This window comes from Mytilus edulis, unplaced genomic scaffold, assembly GCF_963676685.1.
Source record: "Mytilus edulis unplaced genomic scaffold, xbMytEdul2.2 SCAFFOLD_931, whole genome shotgun sequence".
In the NCBI taxonomy this organism is placed as follows: domain Eukaryota; kingdom Metazoa; phylum Mollusca; class Bivalvia; order Mytilida; family Mytilidae; genus Mytilus; species Mytilus edulis.
Genome location: NW_027267194.1, coordinates 1 through 20,572, shown reverse-complemented (window position 1 = coordinate 20,572; position 20,572 = coordinate 1). Strand labels below are relative to the sequence as shown.

Genomic DNA, 20,572 nt, shown 5'->3' with positions numbered 1-20,572 from the left:
ACTATATTTATGCATCACGGGATGCAGTGATGATACCACCATTGTCTAATATGATGGAGTTAAAAATCAGTATAAATGATGAATCTCACGTGAAATATTTCATTTAATTTTCACGTAAACTTAACAAAAATCTGAAGGAATTTTTTATGGTTATAATCAAATTTAAGAACAAAGATATCATTTAAATAATTTTATTTCAAATATTTACGTGATTTTAACGTGTACAAAATTCCGGTGATTTATGCATGAACTATTATCATACGATTCACATGGACCCTGTTCACGCAAGTTTCAAGTATATGCTCGTTTGATGTGAAAATCAGACGATATTGATATTAATTCATATGAGTGAAATTCCATGTGCAGGACGAAATAAAATTATATCTGATTCAGTAGAATTTTATATTGCATTACTAGGAACTTTACGACAGTCGACAGGGGAAATGAAAATAAAATATACTCATTCAGATACCGACACATATTTTTTTCATTTCTCCATTTCTCTGAGAAGGAATAACGTTATATTCCGTACACCATAACGTCACACGTTTTTGGTCAAATTCTAGGCCTATCGATCAACTTTGAAGCCATTTATTTCAAAAACAAGGATGGTGACATATGAGTTTCTATACGTGTATGGATTCACTATGCAATCATGGATATTATGTTAGTTTTTTGTTTTTCTCCGTATATAAGAAAATAGCCATCCTTTCGAAAATCTAAAAAGGTAAGCCGAAAAAAAGGCATTTTCCCTATATACCTAAGTAAATTTGTCGCCAAAATTGACGTTTTCTTATGAAAATTACAAAAAAACAAAAATGGTGACCCCCATTTTTTATTACATATTCCGATGTAACTCGATTCAAAGAACACGTATGCCAAAAGTTTGGGAAATCGGGAGATATGCCATTCGGTATCGTGTTACCTTAACCTCGCCATAAAAGAATAGCATGCAAGCAGGCGACCACGTTATCATATAGTCCATTTATAATGTAACTTTTTACAAGAGAAAATACACAAACTAGATTTAAACATCAACATGATTAAGAAGTTAATAAAAAAAAAATATAACTTAAACGTGAAGAATCACCGGTGGAAGAATTAAAGTTGTCTTTCTACGTTTAAATTCGATACTTTTAATTATAATCAAGGTCTTGCAAAAGGTTGTCGGTTTAATTTTCCCGTTGTGATATTATGCAGCTCATAGCTCTGTTCATCTCCTTGATACACGCGGATTGTAGGTCTTTGGATTGCATTTATATCTCGAGATTTATATACATATAACTTATAGTGTTCTTGTGAGTAATGAGCAGGTCGTGTGGAAGGCCATATAGGCCAGTGGCCTCAGCATTTTCACCAGCTTTCACTATCATATTCGCCTTAACTCTGGATGCATATCTTAATTGTACTCCAATGTCAGCATTCGTATCATTTCGTAGAGTGACGGAGAATGTTGCACCCATTTCAACAATTGAAGGCTGAAACAATAAACATTTAATGCATTTTTCTTTTATCGATTGAAATATTAAGATAAATGCATGTGTCGATAATCCAAAATGATTAGATTTAGTAAGGGATAATACCTCATTAGTCCATATTCGATAAACACTGAAGGCGAGTGTGTTTTCTTTAACGATATTTACTATCCACGATAGCTAGATGTCGGCTGTTCTGTTTGTGCCGACGATGATCATTTTTGTTATGGTAGAAGTAAATTTGTACAAAAAATGGTATTAGTGTTTTTAAGGCATCAAACTTTTGACATGATCAGTTTATGAGGGATTTTGATTTTTCCACTTACCTTGGTTATATTTTTCATATTTTTTTCATAATGAATAATGAAGAGAAAATATCAGTATAAAGGAACCCGGTTTTGCAAAGCCATATGGTTGCAATGATAAAATTTGATTTTTTCCGTTTGTGAAAATGATTGTTAACTTGGTTAAATTTCAAATATTTCATTTCAATTGGATGTCCGCTTACTTATACAATTAGGATTTAAACTATAAGAAGAGCTTGTCCCCGTATCTATATTTATATTCAGTTTATATCGGGTCATATGCTTATCAGTAGTATTCGGATGCATGGTTAATTAGGTTGGGTGTATTCCAAAAATATGCATTCCTGAATACGATATAATACTAATTGTTTATATAATTTGAATTAATAAAGAAACGAATGTCCTTAATGCAAAGTTGGCCTTATATTTATTTGGCTATGTTATTAGGTTATATATTTGTCATATGCTCTTCAACTGTTTCGGGTCTTATAAATCCTTGGCTTTCAAATATTTGACATTCCTTATAAAGGTAGACTAGCAGGCTTATTGAGTTGGTATCACTGACGCGAGTAACGTCTACATAAGACACGTCAAAGACGCTTGAATCCAGGCAGTTTGTAGGATAAATCAAATTCGCAAATGAAGGTCATTAAAAACCGAAAACTGCGAGTCAGATAATGTTAGTCAATCTATACATGTGTGAAAAACTAAATTTTATAAACAATTAATATACAGACAAAGAACCTATGAATTATCTTTGACGTAAATATCAAATTATTGACTTTTAAACTGGCGATACAAAAGGGACGAAACGTCCACCAGCAGACTTACAGATTCATGAACATTAAGTATTTAAATGCTACTGCATTAAACATGATAAATTGAAACAGTTTAACTCAACGAAATAAAACTTACCCAAGAACAACGTATCTAAAGTTATTGCTTGTGCTATTTAAATAACATTGAAAATGTGGGAATTTCGACTTACTTTCGTTTTAAATATGACTCACGATATAAAGTTTTGAATGTTATGAATTAACACAATTTAATTCATTACACAGCTCAATAATAATGTTATAGTTACAATAAAATATTGGTACCTGTATCAATTCAATTCACTACTATATATATATCTCAAGTCAATATGAAAGTAAACGAAAAACATGTTCAAGTGATGTTTTAAAATCAATTAAATAACCGTATGTATGATTATGATGCATGGTGAAAATAGCAAAATTTATGCCAAATGTATAGTAAAAAGCCTTTCATCTTTTAAAAGATGCAAAATTGTATGTGTATTGCAATCCAAGTATGAAAATTAAGCACATTAGATATTAGGAATAAAAAAAAACATCAGTCTACAAACTAAACCACTATTAGTTCAATACAAAATCTTTAAAAGAGTATACATGTACAAGAGCGTAGTTTTTTTCTTCTCTTAAAGCGTGTTTCCTGGGTGACCGTGGTAAGGATGATTATAACAAATATATGCAGCATTACAACGAATATTGATTTAAAACAAATTTAAACCGTTTAATTTTGGATTGGTTTCCTATTCTGATCTAAAATAATAGTTTTATTATAATATAAAGGTTAAATTCAATGTTTCCCGAAGGATCATTGTGCGCATTTGGTAACTCACATGACGGATTATAGAATCATGAGAGGAAACATGTGTTTTGGGTGCAATAAAGTTAGATGATAAAAACAACAATTTTGAGACTGCAATTGAAGTAAACATACGTGTTGATAAACAAATTCAATATCCAAAGAAACAAACGATAAAAAAGGAAGGATGTAAATAAAGGCAACAGTAGAATATACCTCTGTTTACAAGTCATAAATCGATTGAGATAAAACAAAACTAGGTTACAAACTAAAACCGAGGGAAACACATCCACTATAAGAGGATAACAACGGAACAACAGAAACACTGAAATAGAAAGGGATTAAAACATCAGACCTGAGAAACCGAACAAAAATCAAACTACTAATAATAAAGAAAAAACCAGTACTCTGATTACATGTAAAAATATAAACAATTTCATCGTAAAACAATCTGAACTGATAAAAAGTATTGACTAGTATTGTAAGATATTAGATAGTATGAAAAGAAACAGCTATTGCCTCAACAACAGTTTGTGCAACCTATTCATCATATATCAATTCCTGATTGAAATCTCTATGATTCTTCAAAACCTTCCGATCTACAATGCACATTAATTTTAATTATCTCGTTTTTAATTTTCCCCAGAGTTCAGTATTTTTGTTATTTTAGTTTTATTTAACCAGACATAAATCTTCCAAGTGAAAGCTAAGAGCAGCTTGTTGATTAAATGTTAAAACAAAAACCAATCAATTCTAGACACAATCGATGAATAGCTGCAAAAAATGGGTCATCCATCAATAACTTATTTATGCAATGCAGTAGATCATGTTTTGCTCAGGCCATTAATGAACACTTCACACCAAATCTATTGGATGTTTAATGTGTACTAATTGATATTTTAGTGTTGGTTACATTTCTTATTTGTTGTAATTGTATTTGAACTAAAAATCAGTAAATGCGAGTACTTCCATATCCGTTATTTGTGTCTAAAGTGGTTTTTTGGTTGTTATTGTGTTTTGTATTGACTTGATGAGGTTAAATATTTAGTTTTTACTTGTGACCGAATAAATATGAAAACTAATCTGAAGAAACAGAAAACATTATTTAAATATTTATTTCTACAAATTGAAAAATGTAAACTAAGGCTAAAAACTAAAACTAGTGACGCTAGATTAGAATCCAAAAAAGTTATAAAAAAAGACCAAATAAAGTACTTAGTTGAAGAGCATTGAGGACCAAAATTCATAAAAGATTTCTCAGATACAGTTAAGGTAATCTATGACCATATCAATGATTATTCATGTCAGCACAGAAATGCTGACTACTTGCTTGGTGATACCCTCTGGGAATTAAAACTCCATCAGCAGTGGCATCGACCCAGTGGTTGTAAATAAACTTATATAAAAAATACCAGGATTAAATTTTATTTATGCCAGACGTGAGTTTCATCTACAAAAGACTCATCAGTGACCAAATAAAGTACGAAGTTGAAGAGCATTGATGCAATGAATTTCTTGACATAAATAACTCAGAATCTTCCTAAAGGTAAATGGTTCACAAAAAACATTTTTGGACAGCTGACAGATGGACGACCAAGTTGATTGAAAAGCGACCCCATTTCTAGAGAGGTTGTTTACTAACATATACTCTAGAAGACTTAGAATCTATAAACAGTTAATGTATTTATAACATCATAAGGCAGATGTCAACAAGACTGTAAGCTAAGCTTTAATTAACATTTATTACTGTTATTGTTAAAAATTATTTCTGTTGAATAACCCTGTAAAGAAAGACACCAGGGAAGGTTAAAAAGATAAAAAAAAAAAGTTTTTCAGAGTGCATTTATTTAATTAATGAAAATACATTATATTAAAGTTATTAATCATTTGTAAATAATGTCTTAACATTTCTATATTACTATAAAAAAAATACATGAATTGCAAATAATTTCAGTTGAGGGCACTGACATTTCAATTTTACATCAAAATGGCTACATGGTTTATGGATTGATAAACTATCACAATTGTATATAAATAAATGTTAAAGGTATCTGAGGGAAATTCACTTTTATAAGATAGCAAATAAAAAGCCCTTGTTTCTTTGCCTTTCTTTTTGTCATGTGCTTCACATATTTAATGACATGAATTTATATACCATTTCTTTTCTTTTCTGCTGTTTTATTGTGTCCTATATCAAATTGTGACATTTTGACTGAGTGCGTATTACCATGGCATTTGATTTTATTCAGCTTTTCATGAAGACATAACAAGAGTTAACTTCAAACATATTGATTTCAGAATCACTGTTCGGTGCAAATTATGATTTTCAAGAATGATTGTTTTCAACTCAACTTTTCGTAAACAACTACAGAATTCATACAGTATCTTCTGACACTAGTAACATGCATATAAAGGATTCTTTTGTATGCAGATGTACGTATTCCCCCCCCCCCCCTTAACTTTATGAAAAAGTAGTAAAGGACACAACACTTTAATGGATTGTAGATATCATTTACCCTATTACATCAACATGTTTTGATATTCTCAATCCAGTCATCAAGGTATATACATGACATTTTTTCCCTTGTTGTACTTAACTCAGGTACCTCAGTTTAAAGTCACAATCAATAATGTGTCTATAGATTATGCACTTTGTAATATGTTTTAATTTTTTTAATAAATCAAATAATAAGAATTAAAATCATTATCAAAATTGAAAGCAAACTCACAAAAAAATGTAAAATTATTGAACATATCTAAAACAGGTTATGTACTCTATGGCTAGTAAGTTGTCATTTCATTTAATTCATCCACATATAATGTCGATTTACTCTCCCTTATTATGTCAATAACCTCTTTATGAGTTTAATCTATGAGGTATCTAAATGCTGCAGTTTTTGTCCCAAGATTTGGGGTTTTGCAAGTTTGATAATCTAAACTTCTCCCCTTCTGGATGTTTAGATGATGAGGAGTTGTCACAATAACTTTCTCATACCTGCCAACTGTCACTATTTGCGGGGGACTTCCCCAATTAACGCTCCCAAATGGAAATTTTGAAAGTGCAATTTTGTCCACAATTTTAAACAAAACAGTTAATTTTCCAATGGCCATAGGCTTTAAAAGGTATAAAGAAGCCAAAAAAACAACATTAATATACATTAAAATGTCCCCTTCTAAACATTTAATGTTATTTGAAACTTCAAATTAAAAAATGGCATTCAGAATTTCAAATCATGTTCAAGTTACATACCCGTAGCCAGGTACCCCCTTGAAACCAAATAAGCACTGTTAAAGTCAACGATTTGTTCAAATTGTGACTGTTAAGTCGAGTTCATGAGTTCAAATACCCCCCCCCCCCCCCCCCCCCTCTTGAAAATTCCTGGCTATGGGCCTGAGTTATAAAGACAAAGGATGAAGAGTTGTGCCCTCACTATTTTGTCATTTTGATTTTTTACTATAAAAAAGAACACATGTAACCTTGATATTGGAATTCAGGATTTTAAACAGATAATTCATTCAACTATAAATTTGAATTTATCTAATATTTTCAAAATAAATTAAAATAAAATTATCAAACTGCAATTTGTATGCAACTGTTATTGATTTCAAACATATTGCATATTGCCATGAATAAAACAAATAAACAAAAGTAACTCCAAATATTGCATTAATCTTAAAATTAATATAAAATCTATCCCATCTGTTTAAGTAATCAACTAGCCCCAGCAAGACTCTACAAAATATTCAAGACAGTCAAAAACATGTTGAACTCATAGATTGAACTCTACCATTATGCTTATGATTTCAAATGGTTGGAATGTCAGATGAATGTCTCCCTCTATCCTTGCTACTGATTTATAGGTATCTTCTATAATATCTTCCAATGCATTACATCTAAAAGAAAAAAAACAGAAAAAATTATAAATATTATCTTAATTCTAGTTTAAACTTATTAAAAAATTCTATGTAAATAACAAGATGTTTTAAAGGGGGTGATAAAGGTTTTTTTCATGCAACATGTTTTGCCATTTTTATTTCATGAGCAGCCATGAAAAAGGTTTGTTATTCACTTAGTTTCGTGAAATCGATAAAAAGATCGACATGTAAGACATTTTCAATTGTTCATTCATAGTGAAATGGCAATTTAATTTCTCATTCTTCCTTGCAGATACCCCCTTTAAGCCCCCATTTAAACAAGTCTGTTGAATTAATTTGAATAAAGTTTTTTGTCCGATTTTGTTTTGAATATATATCATAATAAAAATTTCTCAAATAAGACAACAGGAGTTAATGGATCACATGCATGCAGATGGTTGCCAACTTGAAGGTTCATCATACAGTGGAAATTTCTATTGATTTAAAACCATCTTTGAACTAGACTGAAACTCAGAGAAAGATTCTTGATTTGATAACCCACATAATAAAACAAGAAGTAATTGTAACAGGATGCTGTTACGAAGTCTCCCAAACAAAGCTCCCATAACTCGCCATTCATATGGTCCCATGTTCATTTGATTTGATTTTTTGTCCCATACAAGAATATATATGGCTTACTGGTGAGGATCTCCACCATTTACAAGTATTCAAACAGGAGGGGGTGGTGGTGACCCCCAGGGACTTTACCTACATTTCATTTGATTTGTTTTATTGTCCCATACAAGAATATATATGGTTTAGGGGTGGGGATGTTGACCATTAACAAGTTTTCATACAAGAGTTGGGTGGGGTGACCCCCTAGGGACTTCCCTTTTATTTCATTTTATTTGTTTTATTGTCCCCTACAATAATATATATGGTTTAGGGGTGGGGATGTTGACCGTTTACAAGTTTTCTAACAAGAGGGGGGGGGGATGACTCCCTCAGGACTTCCCTTTCATCTCATTTCATTTGTTTTATTGTCCCCTACAAGAATATATATGGTTTAGGGGTGGGGATCTGGACCGTTTACAAGATAATAGTACATTCTCAAATTGAACGGGGTGGGGGTGACCCCAGGAACTTCAATTTAATTTCATTTGATTAGTTTTATTGTCCCTTACAAAAATATATATAGTTTAGGGGTGAAGATGTTGACCGTTTACAAGTTTTCAAACAAGAGGGGGTGGGATGACCCCTAGGGACTTTCCTTTTATTTCATTTCATTTGTTTTATTGTCCTCTACAAGAATATATATGGTTTAGGGGTGGGGATCTGGACCGTTTACAAGATAATAGCACATTCTAAAATTGAACTGGGTGGGGATGACCCCTGGGAACTTCCATTTAATTTCATTTGATTTGTTTTATCGTCCCATTTAAGAATATATATGGTTTAGGGGTGGGGATCTGGACCGTTTACAAGATAATAGTACATTCCCAAATTGAACGGGGTGAGGGTGACCCTTAGGGACTTCCCTTTAATTACCTTTGATTTGTTTTGTCGTCCTATTAAAGAATATATATGGTTTAGGGGTGGGAATCTGGACTGTTTACAAGATAATAGCATATTCTCAAATTGAAGGGCGTGGGGATGACCCCCCAGGGACTCACCCTATATTTCATGTAATTTGTTTTATTGTCCTATGATCATTTCTGAAGATTGCGTGTGTTTATCACTTACAGTTTTCAAGTTAAATCATTTGAAAAATTTATAAAAAAAAATCCCATAGGGTTCTATAGTAAACCCCTCCCTTCTTTCTGCCCTCCAAAATACCCCTTAATAGACCCAAATGCACAAACGAAAGATTGATGGCTCACCTAGACATATTAGTCTAACATTCTATGAACCCCTCAGTAAATCTGACAAGCGGTTTTGGAGAAACGCTGCGGACAAGTTCATTTTTAAAAGTGGCGGAAGAAAAAGAAGAAGAAAAAGAAGAAGAAGAAGAATAATAAAAATAATAAGAACTGAGCAAAAACAATAAGTTTGGAGACTTAATTACAGAGAAGAAACTTATTTCCCAATCTAACAAATATTAAGTTTTAAATCCTGCTTATATAGCAGCAAACAAAAGCAAATAACAAGTTTAAAGTCTTGGATTAGAAACAAATCAAAGAAGTGGAAACTTCCCTCAACTCAAGATGAGCATTTCATGAAACAGAAAATAAAATAAAAAACATCAATATAGTTCAATGTCTTTTCTATAGGAGTTTTTCTACAGTATTAAAGTAATTTTCAATGCTCTCCTTATAAACTCTGTGAAGTTTCATGAAAATCAAATGCACCATTTTGTCATTTTATATGCCTGAAAGAAAATTGTTGATGAGGAAAACTATCAGTATAATGCTTTTTATACCTCAAACTGTATATTTACATAATATTTCTGTCTCTTTACTTTTTCTTTATCATGATAAGTCATAATATAGAGCCTAAGTGGTCGAGCCGTCAAGTGGTCTAGTGCAAGGTGATTTGGTGCCACAATATCTCCAAAGCGTGAGTTGGAATCCTCTCCAGAGAGGAACAAAACATTTGCTTTCGCAAATTAACATATCTAACATTTTTGGGCTGTTATTAACATGAATAATATATTATACAGAATGTGTTTTCAGCCTTGTATCACCATCACTATATATATATAGCTAGTGATCCGATGGATGAAATCTGAAGTAGTGTTGTCACTGGTTCAGACATACTTAAAATTCAAGCTTCTATCCTGAATTGACATAAAGTATATGGCCTTCCAAATACTGTTTTGATCCCTAACATCACTGAAGAGACTTTAACTGTTTAAATCCTGATATGGTGAACAAATTATAGCACCTCATGTTTGTGGTTTACCATCTTGCCGCAAGTTTACTGTTTTTTGTTTGGTATCAAATTAATAGAAAGATCCCGTTTTGTTACATCTTGTAATCCGTTTATTTGGCACTCACCAATGGCAGTCTGCAGGGTTTAAGAGCATTTATTGTTCAACCCGTTAGTCAAATGCATTTTGTTAAAATATATACTTTTTCACCCTTTTGGTCTTTTGGAAAATGTTGTTTGTGCTGTATTTAGACCCCTCCACCAAGAAATTTGTTTTGCATGCACACGTATAAAAATTGCGGTTTTTATCCAAATGGATCTTTAAAAGAATTTAATAACAAACATCATATATAAGAAGTACGTCTGAACCAGTGACGACTCTACAACAGATTTGATCCATCGGATCACCAGCAGTGATCAATGGTGATACAAGGCTGAGAATACATTCTTTATATATAATTCGTCTAAAGAAAAGCCCAACAATGTAAGATCTAGCCGGGATTCGAAATTCATGCTACTGAGATATTGTGGCACCTAATCGCATTGCATTGTAACCGACAGGCTAGACCACTTGACCACCTAGGGTCTATCAAACATATATCAATACTTACCTCTGGGCTGTTTTGACTGGTAATGAAGATGTGAGTACTGCTTTCCCTTTTCCACCATGACACTCATACAATCTTAGTACAACAGTCTTATCCTTAGTTTGATCTTCACACTAAATCAGAATTATCTTTTTTATCAAAGTCTGTTGAATGAACTTACATGTAAAATAGAATAATTGAAACCATAGCTAGAGGGCAATTAAAAAAGAAAATAATTTCCCATAAACTTTGTACAGTGTATTGCAATGTTAATTTAAAATCATAAAACTGCTGTATGCTATAAAAGGGGCATAAGGGCCTCATTCTGTAAGTGTATATCCAAAGTCAGGAGTCAATATTTTACATGTGTCATTTCAGAGCTTTGATGGCTGAGTTTTGATCATTGAGGCTGTACAGTGAATTATGGTATGTCATTTGGTTTCTGTTGGAGAATTGTCTCACTGGCAATCATACCTAATCTTATTATTTTAAAATGTACAAAAAGGTTAATAACCTACCATTTTTACAGTCTCTAATATAATTTGTAAATTATCTACTTTGAAATATGACTGAGATGTTGATGTAACTTCCCCCTGAACCTCTGTTGTAAACAGAGGACAGTTCAAGTCATAAGCTTGCTGTATTACACCAGCTTCCTGAAAACTTCCTAAAACAAAATTATCTTGCCATCAACCATTTTACTAAACAAATGCATAAAATAGTGCAAAAAAGAAAGACAAATTAAAATCAATATAGTATACACATATCATCTCCTAGTTTCCTGCTTTCATTGCAAAGGAACGGTGACCTCTAAATTACTGCTTTAAAGATAATTTCGGTGTCCTTCTTGCAATCTGTAATGAAATAAAATGTGTTTTTGACGAACAAAATGTCTTTGCATCCCTGTAATTTTGTCTTTCCCATTACATGTACTTAAATTGAAACTACTGGCATAAGTAATAAAGGTATGTCAAAAATTACAATCATTGTTTGGTTGGGATTCTTCTTCCAGCATTTTCTTGATAATTTGTCACACAATGGTTTCTGTTTTGTATTGGTTTCAGTTTCTGCAGAGATGTGAACTAGTACTATTGAGAAGTTTGAACATGTTAACTATCTAAAATGTACAATTTGTGGAAAGGGAACTAACTCATCTATACCTTTGTGTGGCATAACAGCATATGTAAACTGATGGACTCCCATATCAGCCTTTTCATCTGGAGCTTTTGGTGATCTCAACCTAGAAGAAATATGATTTTATTTCATGTTTTTAAAAGATTTGCATTCAGAGGGAGAACGCGTTTGAAGAATGCAGACACTAGATAACAAAGTGAATTTTTTAACATAAATAAATTCTATTCGGAAAAAAATTGAGTCATTTTTCTTACCTAAAATACACCCAAGAAAAAAACATTTATATAAATATCTTATAGACTAGTTCACTACTACCAAGGCTAATTCCCTGATATAAAATCACTGGATTCTGTATTTATGTTAAATAGTTATCAAAGGTACCAGGATTATAATTTAGTACGCCAGACGCGCGTTTCGTCTACATAAGACTCATCAGTGACGCTCATATCAAAATATTTATAAAGCCAAACAGCTTGTTGTTCTGTCAATTGAAAAATCCAGACATTTTCTATTCTAATGGATGTGGCAATAAAAAAAAGAGAGCAAAATGATAAAATGACATGATTTTTTTTATTCACATCTTTGGGAATTCCTTTATATCAATGGATACCAATCTTTAGTTGATTGAGGAAAAATTGTATTTTCCTGTATATTTGATTTCTTTGATCTGCCAAAATCTGCAAACAAGGGAGAGTTGAGATCTTGAAAAAACATGTTTAACCCTGCTGCATTTTTGCACCTGTCCAAAGTCAGGCGCCTCTGGTCTTTGTTAGTCTTGTATGATTTTTAATTTTAGTTTCTTTTATATATTTCGGAGTTGAGTATAACATCCATTATCACTGAACTAGCACACATTTTTGTTTTAGGTCCAGCTGAAGAAGAAGGCCTCCAGGAGCCAGATTTTCTCACTGTATTGAGGACCCATTGGTGGCCTTTGGCTGTTTGGTCGGGTTGTTGTTTCTTTGTCACTTTCTCCATTTCCATTCTCAATTTTATATTTTATACAAGCTTGTAGAAAATTTCTTCTTTATTGAACATTTTAATTTGTGGTTCACCTTTACCCACAATATACATGAACATTGGTTCTACATTAACGATAATGAAGTAAATGTTTAAATCTGGGATATGTTTATGACTTCAGTTGGTACAGAACTTTATAGAAAATTTATGAATTATTTTGCAATTGAAATTATTCCTTTGTAAAATATCTTTTTAAATATTTCATTTTATTTTTTATCTTTGGTTTTCTAAATTCTCGAGATGGACTTTTTGTAAGAGCTCCTACACATATTTGTCAATATAGTGGATTTGATTCTACTGTCATACAAGTGAGAGGATTAGCTAGTGATAAAACCAGGTTTAATCCACCATTTTCTACATAAGAAAATGCCTGTAGCAAGTCAGGAATATTACAATTGTTTTCCATTTGTTTGATGTGCATGCTTTAGATTTTGCCATTTGTTTAGGAACTCTCGGTTTTGAATTTTCCTTGGAGTTAAGTATTTTTGTGATTTTACCCTATACTATACAACTTACAGAGAAAGTCTAAGAACGTTGTCAAAACAAGAGTAGCCATATTTACAATCATTCATCAGTGACAGTCCGTAACCATGCTCTGATATATCAGCCCATTTATGTCCACAGACCTGTAAATTATTTAACTGAGTAAAACATAATTTAAGATGGTACATAACACTACAGGGAGATAATGCTATAAAAATCAGTTGAATGTTTTAATCACATTCTATTGGTAAGGAAATATAAAGCTTCTTAAATAGTCAAACTGCTATATTCCAATGAAACTTTTCTGATAAAGTGTATGGTTCAAGTTTTTTGAAATTTTTATATTTTTGGAAAGACATTAGTAATATAAGGGGACCAAAAGGATATATCATAACTAAATAGAAAGACTGCTAGATGGAGCCGTAATTGATATATCTTCTGTTTAAAAAATATGTTAACTCCTTGGGGTGCTGGATATTTTCACTGTATTGAAGACTCATTGTGGCCTTCAAATGTTTTCCTGTCTTTGGTCAGGTTGTTGTCCCTTTGATAAATTCCCTAAATTCCATTCTCAATTTTATTTTGCTAAAAAAAAATGTTTACACTGTGAATATTCAAACACCATACCTCAAACTGAGCGGAATCCCATGATGTATTGTTATGATTGGTTCTCTGTAGGTGACCATACTGTATATCATATGAAGCTTGCATAGAGTGGATTGATGTTGGGAATTCTACCTTTAGGAATTTTCTATTTTCATGCCATGTGACCTATAAAATAATAAATATTAATAAATTCTAAAATGCATGTACCAATGCAAAAGAATAAAACAAAGATAAATATGAGTTTACAAAGGTTACAACAAGATCTTACATCAATTTAGGAAATTCTGTCTATCTCCAGTGAAGCAGAAAAGAACCATGGGAAAAAAGCAGTTTTCATTTAAAGTATTCAATTGTAAGGGAATGAGAAAAAAGAACACATGCATGGTCATCATATCCCCACTTGTAATTAAAAGTACTATAAATGAGTAAGAAGTCTCTGACAGTTAAAAAACATCCTCCCACTTAACATCACTTTTAAGCTGTTAATAAAATATGAAAACCTATGAGAAATGAATGACAAAAAAATCAAGTTCACTCAACATTATATATGTAAAACATTCAAAGTATAGGCAAACATGAAGCATAAAACCAATATATGACTTAAATTCTACAAACCTCTGTGTCAAATCTGATGTAAGGAGATTCTGCATCCAAAGTGATCACCTGTTTTATATAACTTTTATCACTAATCTTCAGTGAAAACTAGAAAGAAAAATTTTTTTAGTTATAAAGGTCATTTTGAAGGCCATTATTGATGCATAAACTTAAAAGCCTTCCTCACATACTGATTTATGTCCAAAGGACTGTGTTTTATGCATGTAAATGAATGGAAGAACTTCTGCATGGACATGTAAGGTCTATAATCAATGTTGAAGACCTTCTTGACACTGTCAAAATTAAGAGCAGCAATTCAAACATGGTTTGCTGTGATAAATGATTATTTCTGAGTGTACCTTCAATGTATCATTTTTTATTGTCAATTCACATCCATTCCCTTTAGGATTTTTTTTTAACAAAAAAACATGCCAAACAAGAATGTGTCCCCAGTACACGGATGCCCCATCCGCACTATCATTTTCTATGTTCAGTGGACCATGAAAATGGGGGGGAAATCTCTAATTTGGCATTACAATTAGAAAGATCATATCATAGGGAACATGTGTCCTAAGTTTCAAGTTGATTGGACTTCAACTTCATCAAAAACTACCCAGACCAAAAACTTTAACTTGGACCAAAAACTTTAACCTGAGTCATAAAACATAATGCCCATAAATGGGGCATAAAAATCTACAGCAGACACAACAAAAGTACATAAATACAACATACTTACTTCCAATGAAGCTCTCAGTGGTCCCTCATCTAGAATCTTAACATGTTGCAGTTTTTCACTGATTGGTTTTCTAGAATATAAAACTAATGTTATCATGTTGTTCAGACTTTTACAATATAGGACCATAGTCATTTATGTATATTAATCATAATTATCGCAATTTTACAAATTTTTCCTTGATCTAGCTGACTGATTATTTCCTTTCTCAGCAGAGTTGGGTTATACGAAAAATGACGCTAGAAACTAAGGGGCATGTGGCGTTGTCAATGAATACATCATCATAGGTAAAATAGCAATAAACAGATTATCATTGGTAATATTAATCTCACTGAGATCATCAACAATAATCTATAAGTACCATCATTACATCATTACCATTCAATTATCATAATATCAAAGTATTACCTTGTCTCAAGATGGTAATCCATCACATCCCATGCATCCCAAAACAATGGAATGTCATCAAATATAACAAACTGGTTACCATGGTAATCTTTAGATATAGCGTTTCTGAAATATATCAAATCTTGTTTGTAATTTTTTACTAAAATGATTAAATTAAAAAAATATATCATTTGGAAGAATGAATATTATTACATACTGAGGATTCATTCAATTCTGTGGATACTTATTGTTGTTGATTGAGTATCAATTGTATTTTTTGTGGATACTTCATTTCATGGATTGAAGAACAATTGTATTTTTTGTGGATACTTCATTTCATGGATTGAGTATCAATTGTATTTTTTGTGGATACTTCATTTCATGGATTGAAGAACAATTGTATTTTTTGCTGATACTTAATTTTGTGGATTGAGAAACAATTGTATACTTCATTTTTTGTACTTTGTGGATACTTAATTTCGAGGTTTTGCCAAAGTCTGTATACAATAGGAATCCAAGAATATTGGGTATCTATCCTTAGCATAAAATGAGTACATACACATAAAAAAAATCAAAAAAGTTAACAAACTGTGCTTTTATTGTTGTTCTCTACTTCTTTCGTAAAACATAGTGAGGCCTTAACACACAGGGCAAAAAATCTGCCCAACAATGCAAGTTGATGACTGTTCCTAGCACCTGTTTCAGCGGAATTCTTTGCTAAATAATTCAGATAGACTTTGTAAGATTTCCTATGCTAAGTTGTTACATATTTTGGTAATTTAGGTAACAAATAAAAGATAAAGGACTGGTGATCCTTATAGAACTCATTTTGACCAATAATTTTGAAAATTTTTAAGCTCCAGATTTCCAGATTGACCCTTTCGAATCCGGGATTTCTTTTTTCTAATTTCGGGATGTCGGGATTTAAATTTCTTTAAATTCGGGACCTCAGGATTTCATGTTTTTAACCTGGGACTTCGGAATCAGGACCCCTCCTACCCTCCCTCTAAACAAATTCTGTAGAAAATAAGAACTACATTGAACACTTAAATCAAGTTTTATCTATACCAATGAATTATTGTTTTCCCTATGGCCAGGAGTAATAACTAGATATCATTGAGATGGAAGCCATCTCTGTGGGCCCCGCTTTGAATAATGTGCATTAAAAAATTGTATCTTTACCATAGGACATGGGTTTGTCAACTGAAATCAAAGTTTTTGACCTTGACCTTTGACCTAGGAAGTTGTAAATAAATTATGACACACCCTTTGGTGTTGGTTTATAAACATGTCAAGTATAAACTTTGAAATGATAACGGTTCTCAAGATATAGAGCTGACACGATCTTTACCATAGGACATGAGATTGTCAACTAAAACCAAAGTTTTTGACCTTGACCTTTGACCTAGGAAGTTGCACATAAATTATGACACACCCTTTGGTGTTGGTTTATATACATGTCAAGTATAAACTTTGAAATGATAACGGTTCTCAAGATATAGAGCGGACACAATCTTTACCATAGGACATGGGGTTGTCAACTGAAACCAAAGTTTTTGACCTTGAACTTTGCCCTAGGCAGTGGTTCATAAATTATGACACACCCTCTGGTGTTGGTTCATATACGTGTCAAGTATAAACTTTGAAATCATAACGGTTCTCAAGATATAGAGCGGACACGATCTTCACCACAGGACACAGGGTTGTCAACTGAAACCAAAGTTTTTTTACCTTGACCTTTGACCTAGAAAGTTGTACATACATCATGACACGCCCTCTGGTGGTGGTTAATAAACATGTAAAGTATAAAGTATGAAATCATAATGGTTCTCTAGATATGGAGCGGACACAAAGTGTTACAGACGGACGGACGGACGGACGGATGGACGGACGGACAGACTGATCACTATAGGGCGACCCGCCTAAAGGCGGGGCCCTAATTAAAATTAACGTCCAACAATCCACCAAATCTTTCGTTGACAGTCTAAAAGTCAATTTCAATAAAGTTTCACCCTCAGAAGTTTTGACAGAACTGAACCGAAACTCACTGCTTCGTTTATACTACTACATGCATGCGCGTAGCTACGTTTACGTCAAAACGCCCGGGCGTACACTTGAATTTTGAAAATAAAACAAATAATCGACATAGAATAAGAAAAACTGGTCAAAAGCACATTAGCCTTGTGCTTCTTTTTTTAATGGATTGTAAATTTGAATGAAAAGGGACTAAATTTACTCAAATAGATCATTTAAATATATTTGTTCGAATCTTTTGTAAAAGTCTGAATCCACTATGAATTCTACGTACTTTTCTTATATTAAAAGCAATTCACAATCTGCTCAGATTCGATCTGCTGTTTGTATTTTTGTCGAGCCTGTGATTTATGTCCCAAAAGCGAGACAAAGCGGCGTCAATATTTAGGTTCCGAATGTGGATAAAGTCTTTTGAATGACTCTCTGTGAAATTTTACGAAAGTTGTACAGAAACTGTTTACGATCAAAAGAGTATTCAGAGCAATATACTAATGCAATTATATCTTTTATTTGCCCGCATTTTAAGGACAAAATGTATTTCTTTCTGCAATTAACAGTTTGGGTTTGGGCTTTAAGCCTTACATTTTGTTATTTCTCAATTACATTAACTACTTGTCGAACCTTCATCGAAATTTATGAAATATGCCGAAGAAGCTTTTTCTTTGACAAGTGTCTAAAGCTAAAATTTTGAAAGCATTTGTTTTCATTCATTTTTCGGTTCTTTTCTGATAGACAGATAGCCGGGCTCTTCTTTACGCAATTAATTGTTTTACATGCTCAATTTATAAACCTCCATAGATTGTCGTGAAATATTCCAGATCAAGAAAAAAATATCAAAAGAATTTTTTTTTTTAAATCCATTTAAAGGAATGATAAATTGTTTCACTTTTTAAGGAAAGAAGTCCTTGGTGTTCCAGATTTTTTTATATTGCACCTCTTAGAAATATTTATTTTTTCATGTTCATTAAGAGGTGCTTTTGTTGATTGTATGCTCACTCACGGCACCCTTTAAACTTATTTAAAAGTAATATTGGTTTGGACGTTTTCTCTAAAACCAATGACCATTAGGCTAGCTTCAAGTTTAACACGATGAATAAGTTAACATATTACAAGATTTAACCAAAAAAATAAACCATTTAGATTCAAAAGTATGTTGTTATCAATGATTTTTCACTGACAGGAATCATTATGGTATCTCATTCTCGATAGCTTTCAGGGGCTTCGTCCCTTTCGAACCCACTACCAACAGGTGCTTTGACATTGAGCGGTTGGCACCCCTCATATCCCTCACCAAGGTTCGGGCGTACACGTAAAAATGACCCAGCTACGCCACTGACATGTATTTACTAATAATCATTCAATATTCCATTTTTGTAAATGATTACGTCAAAAACGTTTTCTTTTATATATGTCAATTATTAGTTTCAACTCAACTATAAAATTCGTAGCTAATAACTTTCAATCTGCAATAGGCTTTATATTTCAAAATATTTTGTGTGACCGTAAAATTTAAATCGAAGCGGGAGGTTAAATTGGCCAGTTAATACGTAGCAATTGACATGACTAGAAGCGGTACATAATGGGCAAGTGTTGAAACAAAGTTTTTAAATCTCGCAGGAAAAGCTTCCACGGAGCATGCGCGAAAGCATATATAAGACACGGATCAATAATGGTCTCTGAATTAATTGGGTTATTTTCTCCAAAAAAAAACCCGCTTTCTGTAGAAAAACGATTGTTTCAAATACAAATTTAGGAAGTACAAAACACAACAGTTATACGTCATATCACAAATATTTCTGACTTTGTATGGTTTCAGAGGAAATGCGGGTCAATGAAATCAGTTTCTTCCTTTAGCGATATATAGATTGTATTGTCAATTTAAACAAGCATATGTATCACGGCACCTGTGTTGCTCGGTCTTTGGTTTTTATGTGTGTGTTTTATAGACTTATTTTGTTCATGTCTGTTGGGTTTTTTTTTGTCTTTTTTGGCCGGGGTATTGTCAGTCTTAACTGCATGAGTAGTTTTATTTCGACTTATCTGATTTTGAATGTCCATTAGATCAAATTTCGTCTTCCAGCATATGGTGTGTATGTATAATTGATACGTTTAGTTACTCTAGAGCTAGCTCAAAGTACGTTGATTTTGTTGAACGAGGAATACTGCTTTCTCAAAAGTTGCTAAGACAGGGCTATGAATTTATCAAATTAAGGTAATCACTCAAGAAATTTTACGGTCGCCTTCATGAGCTGATTGGCCATTATGACAAAAGTGTGTCAGAAATCATATCTGATATTCTTCTTCAGTCATAATAACCTTCCATCATTACCGAACTGAACAAAGAGATAACACGACGGGTGTCGTATACGGTGCAGGAAATGCTTACCCTTCCGGAGCACCTGATTTCACTCCCGGTTTATAGTGGAGTTCGTGTTGTTTCTTATTTATTATTTATAACTGTTGATGTAAATGTCCTTTGGTTTTGTGAGTATTTGTTTACTCCTTGGTTTTGATCAGTTGTACATGTTGTATTGTCTTCATTTAAACAAGCGGCATAGCCATCGTCCTTTCGAAACCTGCATGAGCCTTTAAATGATTTTCGCAGAATATTCAATAAAATTCAGATTGTTTCTTCCTATTAGATTAACATGCCTTGGTATAAATCGCGTTATTAAAGTTATTTATCAAATTATCATATCTTTCTTTAAAATCCTTTTAAATTACAGGAGAATATTAGAACTAATAATTATAAATATATATATATTCATACATTTTTTAAAACGTGATCAAAATATTTTATCTAGCTTAACCATGTTAACATGGTTAACTTTTGAGTTATAATATTCCAATACCCATGTTAGCAGGGGTTATTTCCCTTTCTAA

At 32.4% G+C, this 20,572-nt stretch overlaps 1 protein-coding gene and 1 long non-coding RNA gene across 2 annotated transcripts; both read right to left on the bottom strand.

Annotated features, from left to right (window-relative positions):
• Positions 1–1,302: 1,302 nt before the first annotated feature.
• LOC139504971 (uncharacterized) lies at positions 1,303–2,764 on the bottom strand. Its single transcript, XR_011659468.1, has 2 exons — positions 2,696–2,764; positions 1,303–1,478 (listed from the first exon to the last, which is right to left on the bottom strand). It is a non-coding gene; the product is annotated as an uncharacterized lncRNA (long non-coding RNA).
• Positions 2,765–7,038: 4,274 nt separating this feature from the next.
• On the bottom strand, positions 7,039–15,781 carry LOC139504970 (alpha-mannosidase 2C1-like; the record flags this gene model as incomplete). The annotated part of the gene is given in 9 exon segments (XM_071294841.1): positions 7,039–7,282; positions 10,723–10,832; positions 11,217–11,365; positions 11,859–11,938; positions 13,369–13,478; positions 13,963–14,106; positions 14,557–14,643; positions 15,272–15,341; positions 15,677–15,781. Coding segments are annotated over 9 exon segments (979 nt in total), but the record flags the coding sequence as incomplete, so codon positions are not given.
• Positions 15,782–20,572: the final 4,791 nt, after the last annotated feature.